An 18072-nucleotide genomic window follows, 5' to 3' on the forward strand; every position below is an offset into this window, starting at 1 on the left:
TTTGTGACGATGTGTGACGAGGGGGGGGGGGTGTTTGAGAAATGTGACGTCACATCAAAATGCGCAACTTTAAATAAATATAGACAACACGTTCTACTTAATTAAATAGACTCTTTAAACACATTCCTGCGGAGGGAGCTGGTAGCAACGTTGGGTTGCTCGGTCAACGGCCAGGGTCAACAACGGCGGCACCACGTGGTGGATTCCGCACAATATGCCCGACTGTGAGGGCGGGCACAAGTCGGCGTGAGTAGGTTAAACATTGAGTTTTATAAGGGCACCACGGGGTGACCATCCCCTCCCCACCCAGCCCCACCCCTCCCACCCCCCCACCCCACCCCCCACCCAGCCCCACCCCTCCCACCCAGCCCCTCCCACCCCTCCCCACCCAGCTCCTCCCCACCCTCTCCTCTCCACCCAGCCCCACCCCTCCCATTTTATCCGGGTGTCCGGATACACGTGGACAGACATCCACAGACATACACAATTAATCCCCTGCCTCCTGTGAATTAATCCCGGTTTGGCTTCCAGTCCACTACGTTTCCTACCAGTATAAATGTTTTCTCCTACAACATAAGAGTGCAGCGCCACATTAAATACGCACTACAATGACAATAGTTTAAAGCGATTTGAAGCATGTTTTATATATTTTGGGGGGGGGGGGGGGCAGAGCTTTGTGACGTCATATTTGCGGGTGGGGGGTGTCTGACTTTTTGTGACGCCGTGTGACGAGGGGGGGGGGTCAAAAAATCGTCCAAATCTTGTGACGTCATTTATGGACGGCCCCTAAGTCGATAACAATAGTCGTATGGTTCAGGTATAACCAAAGTGTTGGTTATTATAGGTGAGGTAAAGTGTTGCTTATTCCACCTTCATTCAAGACGTTACCCAGTGAGGAAGAGTAGGCCAAACACACACTCTAGATGGGCTGTTTGGTGGCGGCTCTTCGGCCAGCAGTGACACGAGCAATTAATTGCAGGGCTGCACCTTTTCCTTTTACAGGTGCACCCCGATATGAGTTACTTCGATTAACGATGGTTCGTTATTAGGTTTGCCATAAATTATGTTTCGGTGGGAAAAAAACTACAAACTTATAGTAAATGCACGTTATGTGCGTGCGTGCCTTCTTGATACTGTTCCAGGCCATGTGTGACTGCCGCCGCGTTTCGTAGCCTCGCTCCTTGACGGCTGTGGAAAAGAGCTTCATAGCTCATCGGATTCCTGCAGTATAAACACAGATTCTGTTCACCCACTTCCCAATGTGGTATCGGCTGCAAACTTGGTATACTTATGTCATACTGATGACAATACTATATTCTATCATAAAAAAATATATATTTTTTAAACAATCATTTTTATATGTTATGTTTCGGCTTGGGTCTGATTGTCCACGCTCAACTGACGTTGGCTGTAAATCACCATAGTCTCTTACGTTATGGCAAGCTTCGGGGCCACTTCCTGGAGTCTTGGAGTTCTGCCATTACTTGTACGGTACATTTAATTAAAGCGTGTTTTTTTTAAAAATATTACTTATTTTAAAATACTCGACTCGTTATACTTTCTCCATATATTGTCTTGGAAAGTGTTACTTTGGTAGTTTCTGGGTTCGATATTTCCTCATGAACGCATCTTGCGTTATATAATGGGGACCTTATGGAAACATATGTTTCGATATAGAGTAGAATCTTTCACTTTAAGTTCGGGTTTTCAAGAACGCAACCCAAATGTGTGTCGAGGGGTACGTCCGTACCTCTAAAAGCCTCTTGGCAGAACTGTTTAATGACGCCTCTCTGATATAACCCCCTTTAACAATTACTTAACAGGTGAATTCGACGATTGTGTAATTGTCACCGATAGTTACAGCTTCCTCTTGAAAAACGGCGCGTAACTCTGAATTCCGCAAATATTCAACGCAAACTTCCCACGAGATATAAAGGAAATGGTTGGGGTTAGGGAGATTATGCTTTCGACCCTCATTCTTACGTCTACACATTTCACTGGTTACAGTACATATATGTACAATACTACCCATGCATGTGTGAAAAATAGCAACGGCCTATTTAAGTTAAGAAAGATAATAAAGTGACGCAAAAGTATTGTTTTCACGCGTAGTGAAGTGCTTGAGTGTGGCGTAACTGGGGGGGGAGGGGGGGGCTGAAACACATAAAGTCACGTGGACAAGATATTCAGAATGTTGTGCGAGAATGAGATGCTGCTGTTGTTGTTCGTACTTGCACCTCACACATCGCTACCGAACTTTGTTGCCGGACGACGATGTGTGACGAGGAGGGGGGGGGAGGTGAGAAATGTGACGTCACATCAATATGCGCAACTTTAAATAAATATAGACAACACGTTCTACTTAATTAAATAGACTTTTTAATAAATGTTTTCTCCTACAACATCAGAGTGCAGCGCCACATTAAATACGCACTACAATGACAATAGTTTAAAGCGATTTTAAGCATTTTTGGGGGGGGGGAGAAAGCTTTGTGACGTCATTTTTGATGGGGGGGTAAAAAATCGTCCAAAATCTCGTGACGTCATTTATGGACGGCCCCTAAACAAAAATGCGTCAATCGAACGCGCTACAGTATTTCGAAATCGCTTCATGTACACGCGCATGCAAGGCGCGAGGTGGCTGTACCAACGTTGTGGCTAACTGACCTTAGCGAAATATGGTTTATTACAGAATGAGTCTTAACGGTAACAGCAAACGGAGGTGGTGTAAGCCTGTAAGGCATTGTTTCGTGTTGTGCACGCACGTGTTTCGTCGCTGCAATGTGGCATTGGCATTTCCTCGAGCGCATTCCAAATTTCTCCTGCACGGTACCCACGCTGCATCCTGAGCCCCCGGCGTGAGAGGCGCGGCATTTTTATTTATACATCTAAATCAGCTCAAGCTTCCCGTGAGTCACGTGGCTTCAGTGTGGCCATCCCCACTGTGAATCTCTTCCGCTGTCTCCGCCCCCTCTGAAAACAGACGCTGCTCCATGCAGCTCACCGCTGCTTGCTCCCAATAGACTCGCACACGTGCAGCGGTCCGGGTGCAGTGGAAACTCTTGGCCCAGCCATTCCTTCTCCCCCCCCCCCCCAAGCCGACTTCCTGCGGCTGTGATCTTTGCGCATCGGGATCCTAAGGATGGAATGCGCATTATAAATTTGAATTATTATCTGGAGCCCTGCCCGACGCTTTGCCTTCGGCTCTGCTCGTTTGCCACGGTGAAGACTAGATATACCGGAAATTCGCATTGTAATATAATATACACCATGAGCTTCATATTCTTGGTTCTTTCGGTAAAGTCACGTGGATGGGAAACAATAAAATAATAAAATTATGAAACAATAAAATTCTCACGACGTTTCGACTGCAACACAAGCAATCATCATCATCAGGTGTGAAAACCACAGCAAGAAAATTTGAAAGTGGCGTTTTTTAACGTTAACACCACGGAGAGCGATTTGGCAGTTATATTGTTTCCCTTCTACGTGGTGACTTTACCGAAAGAACCAAGAATATTAATCCATGCAGTCACGAAAACCATGAGCTTCGTTACATAACATATACACGTGTATAAATGTCGCTTAAAATTAACATGTTTTTTTACTATAACGTAGGTTTTCGTATTTGTTTCGGGGCTAGACCACGTAATAGTTTAACGCCAAAAACACATTTTTTTTTATTTCCCGCGCTTTTTCCACCACGTGCTCGGTGACCAAAACGCGCACGTGCGACACAGCCCAAACGCCACCCCCCCCCCCGCCGCTTCCAACCGCTGTTGACGCGTGCGCAGTCGCAGCTCGGCTCTACGCGCGAGTCCATTCGCTGACGCCTTCGGCCAATCGGATGGCGCGCAAATCGAGCGGGAGTCGAGCGAGCGAGCACGCGCGCGCGCCGTCAAAAGCCGGTGAGGTCATCGAACGGGCGGGTCCGTTATACTCGGCGGCCATCTTAGTTAGGTTGAATCGGCTTCGTCGCTTCACGAGCGAAGCCCGGAGAGCCACACCCCCCAACCCCCTCCAACACCCCCCCCCCCCACAACACACCAATACCCCCAACACCCACACCAACCCCCAACCCCCCCGCCACCCCACTCGGTCGATGACGCGCGCGGCCCCATTCGCAATCCCCCTTCGCCGCTCAATGAATGATTCTCAACCCTTACGTAACATGGCCGCCCGGGTGACTTCACCGTAAACCGGCGGCGCGGTTTTTATTGCTCGCGCGGGCTGAGCGGGCGGGCGGCGCTTTTTGGAGGAGGAGGGGAGTCGGGGAGGAGCGCGGAGCCATGGCGGAGCAGGAGGCCTTCTTCCAGCAGCTGCTCACCAACCTCATGAGCCCCGACAATGGCGTTCGCAAGCAAGCCGAGGTGAGAAGGCGGCGGCGTGTGGGGGAATCGGGAGTTTTTTTTCCTTCCCCCCCCCCACGAGTGGGAGAAGTCTTTGGCGCGCGTCTCTCGCCTCGTCCTCCTCTACTCGAAAGGCCGCGGCCTGGTTCACGTGTGAATTCCTATTAGCAGTTGCCTCGGCGGTGGACAATTAACGTAATTTCGAGTGCGTGTCCTTACGCGGAGTTTTTTTTGTTTTGTTTGGGAGGTCGTTGCGTAGAGGCCGTTGTTCGCTCGGTACAATTTTGGGTGAAGTATGGCCCGCGACTCCGCGCGCCGACAAAACGCGCGAGGGCCTTGTTCGGTCGCCGGCGAGGCGCACTTTGCATTCCCCACCGTCGATAAGCGCCGCCGCCCCCGATTGGCCGCGGCGGAGGCCTCTCGGCCAATGGGGCGAGCGCTTATTGAGATCGCGCCGCTGCAGCCAACGGGTGAAGCGGGAAAGCTCGCGGCCGCGCTTATGTGGACTATGAAATGTGGCGGCTTGACAGCAGTGACTTGAGGTGGGTGAGTGTGCGTGTGGGGATTTTAAATTGTTTTTTTTTAATAAAAAAAATGTAATCACGCTTTCTGAGCAAAGGACAGAAACGCCAAGCGGTCCGCAACAAACATCACCATCCTTAAAAGTTGTCACCTCTCCAACGCACCGGTGTGCTTAGCTGGCAACGAATTGGCATGTTCGTGTCGGGTGGTGGCGGGTTTGACGACACATTTACGCGCTCTAACCCGAAAAGAAACCTGTATCATGGATATTGGTCGCGAAAGCCTTCGTGTTAAACCTAGAGAAGAAGAGTTCACAACGATGGCGAGCGGGGATCGCACGGAGGTGGTGGTGGGGGGTGGGTGGGTGACGACTTGGATGGGGCCTTGGTTTGACTAAACCCAGCAGGGAGAGGGGCCACAGGGGCCGGCGTCACCCCCTCAAGTGTGTGGGGGGACGTGTGGGGAGCGGTGGTGCAGCGATTAGCGCGCTGAGCTACGAACCCGGCGACACCGGGTTAGATCCCCGCTCGCGGCCAACACCGGTGACGATTATCTGAACCGGTCCTGGGCCTCCCCTAGGTCGACTCAGCCTCAAAGGAGTACCTGGTGCGGTGTGTAAAAACATCGCCACTGGGGAGACAAAGGCGGCCGGGCGTGGTGTTGGCCACCCACCCCCTCGTGTGCCGTGCCGGCTTTCATAAGGTGCTCGCTAACAGCACTTGCCCCAACATTCTGCTGCGGCTATACGGGGAATCTTTGTATTTGTGGTGGACGTGCCTTAGTCCGCTCCTGATTCATCTTTAAGTTCGAGTATTACTCATTTCTTTAGAACTGCTTTTTGTGTAATGTGTTTAGTTTTGTTTGCCCCCCCCCCCACGCACGGTTGGCTACGAACGGGGTGACAGGATAGATGGATAGCATGGGTGACATCGTAGAGGGGGTGACAGCGTGGAGGACGTGAAGCACATTGAACGAGGTGGCCACATGGAGGGAGTAACGGGAGGAATTACGCCAGAGATGATTTACATCGGGGGGGGGAGGGGGGGGGGTTACAGCATGGAAGTGGAGGCTGCGTGGTTGTTGACAAGATATACTACGTAAATAGTGGCATGTTGTGCTACATCGACATGGAGGGGAGCGACGGTGTGGGTGGCATCACGGTGGAGGGCACCGTGGAGCGGCGGGTAATGGCATGGAGAGGATCGCACAGTATGCAGACGATGACACACACACTGCATAAAGGGGTCAACAGAACTGGCGACAGTGTCGAGAAAGTTGAGAGCGTGCAGAGCTTGACGGCTCGTACGAGTGAGAAGCTCATCGGAGTTGCATTGAAGTTGACAGCCAAACCGGAGGGATCTGCGTGCGGTGGTGACATCAACTGTTGGGTTTTTGTGGCTGGAGTACATCAACCATGTTGGAGCAAAAGGAGGGAACAACGTAATGTTGAGCTACTGTAGATGTGGAACGGCTTGCAGAGGACACAGCGTTCGGAGGGGAGATGGCATGGAGTGTTCGTAGAGAGGATCTCCATGCGGGATGTGGGCAGCGCTTATGACCGAGGGATGGCGTTGGGCGGTGCAGGATATTGTGCGAGTTGGAGGTAGGGCTTTCAGAGTGCGCTCTGATTAATTGGAGTCATTACTCGAGAAAGGGACAACAGAGCAGGGAACAGAATGTGTTTGGAGATGCAGCAAACAGTTGGGGCTTTAGAACTTACCGCACGAAATACCAGTGCATGAGACATGATGTTGCTGTGACATATCAGTCATTGTAATGGATCAAGTCCTGTGTTTATGACCAAGTGAGAGTCCATTGAGATAACTGTTGGATGAAGCTCTCCACAATGTCTTTATCCCTTGCGACTCCACGATACAACATTCCATTTATCTCCTGCACATGATCTGATTTGATCACTCTTTGCTTCGTGGAATTTCAATCAGGCGCTTTTCCTCTTTTGGCTACTGTAAATAGCAATATATATTCGGATACACAACAAAAACATTGTATAAAATGACCAAAATTAAAATTTTCAACTTGGGATTTATTATGCAGTCAAGCTTAAAAAAAATCTGAACAAATAGGCCTCTGGAAACCAGAGTATTTAAATTTTTTTTTACATTTATACTCTATAATGTCACATTTTTTTACATTCCTGGTACTGTAGTTTATGAAATTAATTATAATGTACAGCCGTTGGGCAATCGACTACTGGATGAAGTCCTTGCTACTCTTTGGCAGTCGTTGGGTGGTTTGACCATACATTAATATAATCTGGTTAGTGCGGGTTGTTAGATGTGAATGGGCCCAGGACCAGTTCAGATAACATTCATCACCGAGGTATTAGATGCTATACTACCTCGTATAAGATACATGTTTGTGGTTGCATTGTTGCTGTTGCCATGACTTCAAATGCCCTTTTTCTCCCTACACCTTTAGTTTTTCCAGTCTTAAGAATGAAATCACACAGGCGTCATAGTACGGTTGAGGGGAAATTGTAAATAATTATTGACTTGAAGCTTTCGTGACTGCAGGAATTAATATTCTATGGGTCTTTCGGTAAAGTCACGTAGATAGGTTCAAAGAAAATAGCAAAAAACTACGACGTTTCGATCCCAACGCCGGCGGTCGTCATCAGGAGGAAAAAAGAGAGAAAAGCTGCTGAGGCAGTCTGTTTTTAATTAAAGGTTTGAAATGGGCGTAGCCCAAGGGTCATAAACGAAGTGGGCGGGGCTATTGATATTAATGTGAGAAATTAGCACGTTAATGTGACATTGGAGGACGACCTCCATGACGAGTGCGCGGAGGTGGCTATGTTAATGTGAGAGAAATTAGCATGCCGATGGGAGATCCGAGGACTACCTCCACGACGAGTGCGCGGAGGTGGCTATGTTAATGTGAGGGAAATTAGCATGTCAATGTAAGATCGCAGAGCCGCAGCCACTTCGGCGCACGAGGTGGCTGAGACATTTAACCTGTTAATGTAAAACCAGAGAGCCGCAAATGTTGGTTGTTATTTGCTGCCCTTTGCCTTCCACTGCTAGATGAAGGTCTTCCCGCGTAACGTTGGTCATGGGGGCTTGTTTGACCATACTTCATGCTGATCAGTGTGGGTCAGTGAAGAATGGGGGAGGAGGGTGGGTGCGTGTGCTTGGTACCTGTTCCGATGTCACTCGTCGCGACCTTAGCTATAGCGCGGATTCAAACTCCGGTTGCTGGCTTTTTCTGGCGCAGTGCGTTGACTACTACGCCAACTTGCCCCTCATTCCTAGATGCATATACTGTGCATGTATTAATTATATCAGACCAAGTTTGTTTTCATGTTTTGCCGCAATAATGTGTGGCTAATGCGGACTTGATGTCTTTTTCGTAGGTATCTATTTGGTGTTTGAACATTTTAACGCCTGTTTTATTGCCAAAAGGGTAAAGCTTATTACTTTGTTCATACTTGATGCAGTTTGTAAAACGAACGTTATAAATTTGGATTGTAGACACCATTCATTACAGTACATACAGTGTTCCTTTGGGTTGGCTGCCCATTGGGACTGGGTTTGGCTTCGTACAGTTGTGTATTAAGTTAAGTTGTGTACACGTGGTGCTGTATCGTTACTGGAAGTACATTGTGCTTTGTACGGTTGGCTTCTGTTGGCCAAGTGTCACAGAAAATTTAGTGTGGGTAGGGAGAGAAATGGCTTGCTTGGTCAGACCTTAATTTAAATGACTGTGTAGGTGATACGTCTTATGGGTGTTATTCAATATGTTGTCTGCTGAATCATGCCTGCTTGTCTGTGTCGTGTAATGTTTGATTTGGCATTAAAGCGGCACATGATCCTGCGTCCATTCTACAGCACCATAGACATACAAGATCATTTGCTTGCCTCGAGCTATTTGAATAAACTGCAGAGTAACGGATGCGGAATTAGTTTCGTCAGTTATATTCATGATTTGTAATTTCCTCTGCAGCTCTTTTTACGGTGAAAAGGCCTTTCAAAATGTTGAACAAATAAATCCAAAATCGATGACTTGGGATTTATTTTTTCTACTTGCACTTTCCATGTTATTGACAAATGGACACGTTATTGTGTGCACTTGAGCTGTTTGTCACGTGATGTATTTTTCTACAGTTATTCACGAATGCATATCACAGTGCTTGTGTGGAGCACTAAATTGGCAATGGACTCGCTTGACCACGGTTCAGTTTGGTTTTCAAGGATAATTTCCCATGGAACGATCGGATGTATTGAATCACCCAAGGGTGCCTTTTGTTAAGATTGTGTTATTACTATAGTTGAGTTGATAATCATCCGTATTCCTGCATCCAAGGTATGATACATACACTTACAACACGAGTTGAAAATCATCAATTCCATTTGAAAATTTCGTTTAACGTTTAAGTATGTTTGTTTATTGTGGTCGATATGGGTAAGGGTGGAGCGGTGGCACAGTGGGGTTAGTGCATTGTGCTATGAACCCTGACCCGCGTTTGATTTCAGGCCATGTCTAATATCAGTGGCGAGTGATGTTTGGACCAGCCATCCCTAACCTTTTCAATTTGTTTACTTGGTGCCGGATAACATTCGTCTGGAAAGCCAAAGGCCGATGACTAAAAACATTATTTTATTTGTATGTGGAGACACAATGTGGTGAAGCATGGTGAATCAACCCCCATGACCAACACGGCATAGAGAGGCTTCCATCCAGTCGAGGATTGAGTGAAAAAGAGCCATCAATTCATTATGAAATGTTCTGTTTATCTCAAAAAGCTATTGACATCGCAAAAAACGCACTTTTTTTTGGTAACAAACACAAATCCAAAACTGGTTCTGTGAATTTAAAGATTACCAAAGCAAGGAGTTTGGTCACAAACGTGATGACAAAGCCAAAGGCTGTCTTCTCCATTTAGCAAAATGGTCACAAATATCTCGTGGTATAAGCATCGGCAAACCCCCAGCACATGGGGAACTGCCTCTTGTCATCAAAACTTCAAAGCCGGAATGAGCTTTTATCACTGTTTAGGAACTTGGCATTGTTATTTAAATGTGTGCAGGCGCCCATGGCGGGGGGGGGGGGGGGGTTATTGTGCACAGCTATTCAACCAGTGAAAGGGATTAGGCCTCAGTCCAATTTGGTGATAAAAAAGGGGAGAGGAGAAAAATGTACCCATGGTCAGCTCTTAAGTCTGTCCAAGCCTTCATCCATTATGGGTCAAGCAGAATCTATAAAATTGTGGATTTGCTTGATGAAATGAACCCGTTGATGCTCCCAAAGCACCCACAAACATGATTTTTGCGTATTATTATTTGGCATTGACGATCATGTGTTTTATCCAGAAAAAAACTTTGCTTGGTCTCAAGACGTTTTCAGGATGATCCAACATCACGATGTTTGGCTAGTTCATATTTTTACCAAAGCTGGAGTAGAGGAAAGTAAGAGTACTTGACAGAAACCCCTTGTGTACACCATGGGAAATGCACAAACTCACGTACAGCAGTATGATCTCCTGGCCCCATCACAGGCAAGCATGCTTTTTTTGGGGGGTTTCACAAATATGTGCGTGATAAATGGTAATCATGCTGTACGCTTTAGTTTGTAATTATGGTTGACTTGACATTATTGGATGGTACCAGGTCCCTTACACCTCACAGGTTGAGCAAATTATTTTGCCATACTACACCACGTGACTGGACAATAGAAGTACATTAAAACGGCGAATTCTGCTGAACTGGCCTCTGCTGCCTACAACAGCTGTTTTGCACATGCTTGACGCCCATCCAACCACTCTCTGGGATAAACCTTCCTTTGCTTCCAGGATCTTGACAATCAAGTCCATTCGGGGTGATCCGGTCGTAGGCAGGCTATCCAACACGATTGATTTATTGGCTGGCTCATACCAATATTGTGGGGGAGGCTGATCTAAAGCAGAATTGAGTGAACTTGAATCCCCCCTCAGAGCGATATTTTTGGGTGCGTGCTTCGGCATTACTCTTGTGTCGAATGGTCGGCTCACATGCGCTGATTGATGGCTGCCCTCCTGCCTAGCGTGCTGTTCCAGAACATCATGCAGCCCAGTCATAGCCAGTCGTCAAGAGTACATCGAAGTCTTAAGATTTGCCTTCTACCAATTCACCGAATCCATCCCATCTGATCAGATTTCGGAAGCTAAGCAGAGCTGAGCATCAGTTGCTTGATTTTTTTTCTATGATTAATATTATATAGCGTCTTCCATGCAAATTGCATGTCACAATTTCAGAGGAATCATAGACAAAGCTGGAAGGTTGCCAGGTGGTGAGCCACCACCAGCAATTGCTCTGCAGTTCTTTATATTAAGATGGTTTCAGCCAAATTGTGAGTTTATACGTGTGGGAGGAAACTTCCGCATGCGATAGGGAAACGCTCTACCCCATGCAGAAGGGACATGATATCGGTCCGCACTTTGCTGTATTGAATTCTGCTGGCAAGCCAGGTGATTGTACATCGATGCCCACAGAGAAGGGAGTCTCACAACATTTTGTAATTTGCCCGATCCACTAACCCTTGTTCCCTGCACAAGTGATGTCTGAGAATATCAGGTTTTGTTGGCTAGGTTAGGTGGCAGTGCAGCAATTGGCTTCATCTACATAAATATTCCATGGATTTGGTCTGTCTTTAGAGTGAATCTATCTGTACAGAGCGTTGAGTGTTTTCCTCTCATTTGCACTTTATTTTTTATCCAATACCCTGTTTATGCATGGTGAACTTAGACTTTTCTAAAGATTTTTCACATGGCAGAATTTTTCTGTCTACCTATATAGCTCATTCCCCAGCTAGTGTAGTATGCAATGTTGTATTTCACATCACAGATGTACCCTGGAAAATAAAGGACAATGCACTGTGTATCGTAAGTCGTTTCCATATTTTTCAGCAGATGGAGCGAGCTATGACATTTAAAGTCTTAAGTCATTGACGTGTGACGTGTGTGTTTGGGACTCCTTCCTTCTCCCTAGGAAGCGTATGAAGCAATTCCTGGGCCTTCAAAGTTGTCCTTCCTCATGAGCGCCGTGAGGAATGGATCTGGTGCAGAAGAGGTAAGTGTTTTCCGTGCCCTTGTCACCTGTCTTCGTATGCTGGAGTATTGCTAGAGAACGCGACCGATGCAGTCTACTGTCAGTTGCTGTAATGCTGCCGTATGCTGCCCATTAATGTGCGGTGCAGAAGTGGTGGTGTTGTTTTATCCATTCATCCTCTACGTTCGGTTTAATGGGGTGCCACAGTGGCGAGATGTTAACTACCTCGCCTGGTATGCAGGAGGTCTTGGGTTTGATCCTGATCATGACACCTCTATGTTTGGAGTTTGCATATCTCTCTCTCTCTCCGTGATCTCCGGGTCCTCCAGTGTTTCCCCCTACATTTAGAATCAACATCACATGTTTAGAGTATTTGGCTGCTATAAATTTCCACGTGACAAGCCACTTTGTTGAACTGTCATTTGTGTCCAAGTCGCTTCTGATAAAAAAATCTATATAGCTCGGTGGGCCTTCCTTGGTAAAATAAAAATAATTTATAGTTTAATGACGAGGCCGTTGGGGCACCGTGCTCATGATCTTCCACCACCTTGCTTGGTGTTCCGACTCGTGGATCAGCTGGTTGCGGTGGAAGCCTGTCCACTCTGTGGCATTCTGAGCCCAAGTTTTCCTTGGGGGCCATGTTCCTAGTCCCCTCAATGACACCTTGGAGGATGATTTTGGCTAGTTTTCTAGATCTATTGATGTGCAAAAATAATTCTAGTTTTCATTGTGCCATAGTGCCTCGGAGTCGTTCTTTCTTTCCCGATCAAGTGGTAATTGTGCTCCATACGCGTATTCTTTTGGTCTTTCGGTAAAGTCACGTAGATCGGTTCAAAGAAAATAACAAAAAAACTGCAACGTTTCGATCGCAACACAAGCGGTTGTCATCAGGAAAAGATTTCTCCATACACGTGTTTGTTCGTAATATCTGCTGGCCATGTGTGTTTTGTAATAATCCTCAATGCGTAGTGGAGACCTTATTAAGGTCAATGAACCCCAATGAAGTTACATTATCAGCACACAATATTACGTAGCAGTGCACCGTTGCATCGATTCAAATATATTCTTCAGCTTGTGATGCGTGCGTGATATCGTGCGTGTGAGAATTGTTAACGTTCTCTTCGCATATTTTGTATGTGATTGGTTTGTGACTCCCCGCAACAACGAGAGGTGCTGCGTGTACAACAATTATTATTTAGTTAAATTATTCATTCTTGAAACAAAAGTGCAACCTGGAATCTAGATATCGTTATATGCCTATCTCATGAACACGTTTTACATTAATAATTCAAGGAACATTCTTGCCGCTTTAGTTTCAGGATTCAATACCGAAACAAACCTTTTGATGCTTTTGTGTGTTTAAACAGCGGTTGCCCAAATGTTAAGAAGCCTACGGGGGCAGCCTGAGCTGAGCCTTAGCCACCATTACTTGAATTAGTTTCCCTATCACACTCCCCCTCCCTGTGAGCACCTTGTTGGCACAGCGGTTGGATTTGCTCCTTGACCCTAAGCGTGTGGCCTTCCCTTCCAGTGTATTAGAGTAGTTGGCATGGGCACTGGTGCAAGGAATTAAATGCCCCCCCCCCATCCCGTCCAATCTACGCCACTTTTGGCAGTCAAGTACACTTGGATTCCTCTGGCACGTGGGTGCTAGTGCAGTAAACGTGCACTCGATGGCTTTGCCACCGACTCTATTCCTGCATCGCCTCTCTCCATCCCCACTTTTACCTCCCTATCCCTTGTGCCATCTATACATTCGTCTCCCCCCATATCTTCCTCCATCCTCTATCTGCCCATTCCTCCTTCCACGTAAGCAACGCAGAAGTCCGGAAGAGAACACACCGTAGGTAAGTGTTGTCGATGTGAATAGTCAAAAACGGTTGCGCTTGGTTGGGTCATGCGTGCAAGGTAGGGGAGTGCCAATGTTGGCCTCCACGGGTCCAGTGACCAAGGGGAAGAGAAGAACTAAAATAAAATAGTTTGATACAGTTCGGAGAAATGTTGGAGGCCACGTGTTTGTGGCATCTGGCAGAGGCGTTGGCGAGGTGTGGCAGCATCAACGGCTGTGGCCACGATGATGTCTTGACCTCCATCCAACTCTCCATCCCTCCCATCATCTCCCCCTATATGCATCCGTACTTCCCCCATCCCTACTTCCGACCGAGGAGTGCTGGCACGTTTTCCATCAACCGCACACGCTCACGTTTCGCCCCATCCCCCGTCGCATTGCTATGTCCGCGTGCGCCAACATGCAGACACGGCAGATGGCGGCGGTGCTCGCTCGACGGCTGCTGTCCTCGTCGTTCGAGGAGGTGCACCCGGCGCTGCCCCCCGAGCTGCAGCTCGCCCTGCGCCAGCAGCTGCTGCTGGGCGCCCAGGACGCCTCGCTAAGCCCGAACCTGCGCGCCAAGATCAGCGACATCATCGCCGAGCTTGCCCGCAACCTCATCGGTAACGATCATCGACATCCTCATCCGAATCCACTGCTGGGTCAAGGTCTCCCCAAGCCGCCGCTGCCGCCACCTTTCACGATCCGGCGATGCAACGATCCATTCGGCACCTGCACATGAACTGATTTCATAGCTGCATCTCCTCAGTGGACGTCGTCTCCTGGCACGTTCCATTCCTTGGCTGCCACTCCGTTGTTATTCTTGACTATCCTCCATCGTCCCTTCCAGTGGCGTGTCCTGCCCAAGTCCACATCAGTTTGGATAACGTCATTAACTTATGTTCTTTAATTCGTGCGTTCATTTTCCTGTCACTGTAATTCCAAGCACGGGTCTCAACTTGCTCCTTTGCACACTTTTCTGTTTTTGTTCCATCCGTAACCATACTGGTAATTGTATATTCTTTGCTCAAGAAATGAACGTTTCAGTAATTTTTGTTTCTTAGGGGTTTTTTTTTCCTCTCTCTCGTTTTGTTTCACAGACGACGATGGAAATAACCAGTGGCCAGAGGTGCTGAAGTTCCTCTTTGACTGTGTGAGCTCCCAGAATCCCCTGCTGCGAGAGGCTGCCCTTCACATTTTCTGGTAACGGGACACACTCCTGTCACTGGTGTGTCATCACCATATGTTTTATCCATTTCCCTATTTGTATTACAGTTGTGTTGTTGTTTTGTGATGAAACAAAGTATCCATTGTGAACACTCAGAGCATTGCAAACACTTGTGATGGAGAACTAAACTATTTTTATTATAGCAGGTAAGGCCCACTGATTTATATAGCTCTTTTCCAGAAACGACCTAGCCACAATTGATAACTTCATAAAGCGGCTCATCATGTGGAAATTTGTAGCAGCTAAATACTCTAAACGCACCTTGATGCTAAATGTGGAGGGAAAAACCAGAAGACCCAGAGAAAAATCCACACAACCATGGGGAAAACATGCAAATTCTAAATATACAGGCATCAGGGTTGGGATCGAACCCATAACCTCCTGTATACTAGGCGAGGTAGTTAACATCGCGCCACTTTGGCAAACCATGGAAGAAGATTTGAAACGGCCACTTCTGACATACCTTCACCTGGCCTTTTAGCCAAACAACCTCAACTGTCCTTACCAAGTTATGGATCAAGAACTCTCACGTGGAGTTTGGCAAAAGTTACATGTTTTATATTATCTGTTTTATCCGGACGACCCTTTCCCACCCCCCCATTACCTGCTGCTTTGCGCTAAACACAACATTTTTTGTTTTAATTTCCCCATGCAGGAATTTCCCCGGCATCTTTGGCAATCAGCAGCAGCACTACATTGACGTGATCAAGCAGATGCTGGTCCAGTGCATCCAGGATCAGGAAAACCCCAAGGTGTGGAACACGTGGAGCGAACTCTCTATCGGTTATGGGCGCCACGATACGGCGGTACGACGCATTGTCGTATCGTATAAGTACGACAACAAATTCATTTATCCGTTCTGAAAAATATTATTTTATTATTGGGAATTAACTTTTTTATATATGTTATTTCTTGTTTTTTTTTTCTGTTTTCAAATGAGCAAAATACAATTAACATTGTAAATTTAATAGCTATTATGGATGCTGCCATGGTTTAGGGATTAGCACACTTGACTTGCAATCCGCAGGTGCGCTCATTTGTTATCCCAGAGCAGCAGATGAAACTGTGGACGAGTTTGTATCGATGTGTACACGGCAGCTGATCAGCTGGTAGCATGTGGTGGGGTAAAGTGAGGATACTACCACATCTTCCAAGATGTCTGGCCTTCTGAGAAGAGTAGCCCAATTCCCCTCGAGAGGGTCTCTAGAGCTTCCCCTGGTGAAGGCCATTACGGCAGTCGTGGTGTGAGCAAGCAATAGCAGTGCTGCATCTTTAGAATGTTTATATTATGGCATTGTATAACGTAGTATCATGGACTCTTATCTCACGACAACCGTAGTAAACTCATCAGTTATTTATATCCAATAATAATCCAACCGCGTACACTTCCAATTGGAATACAGAGATCCTTCACAAAGAGCAATCTGCCAGCCACACTGAAATGTGCCACCAGTCTAAACTTATTTACGTCTTTAATTCAATCGCACGCAACATTTACAACTGCTACAGCTGGAGTACATTCTGCGTGCACTGGCGATGAGCACAATTTAATTATGTGTATTTATGTATAGATTGTACAAATACATACTTTATATTTTGTAGATATTTAAAAAAAAAAGTTTGTATACGTGTCATTACTTGTTTGCTATGTATGCGTCAATTGACAACCCTGGACACCCTTGCAAACGGGATGTTCCGTCTCAAGGGAGTGTACAGGTGGAATATTTTAGAAAGTGTCTTGGCCAACAATCGCACGCATTGATCCTAAAAAAAACGATTGCAGGCACAGCCAAAAATATGTTTGCAGCCCTTCTTCAGGCGTGCCTCATAAATAGCCGGCATTGCACTGGCGTGCGGTCGGCTGCATTGCGATTCACTCACTGCAGCGATTCGGAGTGAAGTGAGCCATTGCACTTGTTTGTGCCTTAACTTGCCCCGACTTTATGTAGACAAGTGCGGGGTTTGTTCGAACTGAAGTGTGCACCACAATGGCCCAAGGGGGTGAATGGCTAGTCATAAATATGACTTGCTTCATTGGCAAGCTCCAATGAAATACCAATCCTGTATCGATCAAGTAACAGTCCGGCTCTATACCTGGGTTAGCATTTACAACTGCAAGCTGCTACTGCTCACTGTGTAGCATACCAGTTTTATTTGCCAATTGATGCATAGCATTGTGACCTAAGTGTCTGCTTTGGCTGCATACTTCATTTCTGTTGTGTTGCTCATTTATGCGCAGTTGGTTGACATGCCGTTCATAATTAAATGTATTATTAACTTTTGTTGATTCTCTTGACTAGTTTTTGCAGGAGATTCATACGGTGACATTTGGCAAATTCTTTTCAGCAGTTTATTTATTTATTTTGATAGATATAGCTTTCTCATGCGCCAACATTTTGCCTTCACAGTGCTACATTACAAGGTTATTTTATCATACGGTACAACATTGCATATCTGACTTACTGGGGACTGACATGAAATGGTCAGGTTTTTGAACGTCCATAGCAAATAACAGTCACTCCATTCACAACTATGCTACCTAGAAAATAAAGTGCATACTGCTTTAAACATGTGGATAATTCATTACTGTACTTTCGAAGTTAGCAAATGTACTTGAGATAAAAAAAAAATATATCAATGTCGAATTTGTTAACGTCTGTTTTAATACTGCACTGGGCTTGGACGTTTAATTGGTTAGGGTGGGATATTGGGCTTTGTGATATGTGATGTTGTACTATAATGAGTACCACTTAGTGTGAAAGTCAACAGTGGTTGTCCTATGGGGAGACTTGCCCTTGCTGTAGGAATGTGGAATTGCCACCACTGGCTCTTCAGGGCTGTAACTAGGAGATGACCACCGATGCCTCAGAGCTCATTTGAGCAAGCAATAACTTTCACTTTTGAGTGTACTTGATGCTCAGATGTTAGTGTGCGATTGATATAAGTTTTGTTTGGACTGGGAATGCCCTGCAGGTTCGGATTCAAGCGGCCAAGGCGACTGCCTCCTTCGTGCTGTCTCAGGAGCATCTGCCGGTCCAGAAGCACTTTGCAGACCTCCTGCCCGGAATTTTGCAGGTACGTGGGCCCCTTCACAACAACGAC

General features: G+C 46.5%; 1 protein-coding gene across 1 annotated transcript in view; it reads left to right on the forward strand.

Moving 5' to 3' along the window:
* Positions 1–4134: 4134 nt before the first annotated feature.
* IPO5 (importin 5) overlaps positions 4135–18072 on the forward strand; it is a 33835-nt gene continuing 19897 nt past the window's right edge. The window contains exons 1-6 of the mRNA XM_032972062.2: positions 4135–4370; positions 11855–11935; positions 14170–14365; positions 14843–14945; positions 15626–15722; positions 17944–18045. Coding sequence (XP_032827953.1) covers positions 4290–4370; positions 11855–11935; positions 14170–14365; positions 14843–14945; positions 15626–15722; positions 17944–18045 — 660 coding nt within the window. The 5' untranslated portion in view covers positions 4135–4289. The remainder of the gene's footprint in view (positions 4371–11854; positions 11936–14169; positions 14366–14842; positions 14946–15625; positions 15723–17943; positions 18046–18072) is intronic.

This window comes from Petromyzon marinus, chromosome 47 (assembly GCF_048934315.1).
Source record: "Petromyzon marinus isolate PM22_M1 ecotype Great Lakes invasive population chromosome 47, UKy_Petmar_22M1.pri1.0, whole genome shotgun sequence".
NCBI lineage: Eukaryota > Metazoa > Chordata > Hyperoartia > Petromyzontiformes > Petromyzontidae > Petromyzon > Petromyzon marinus.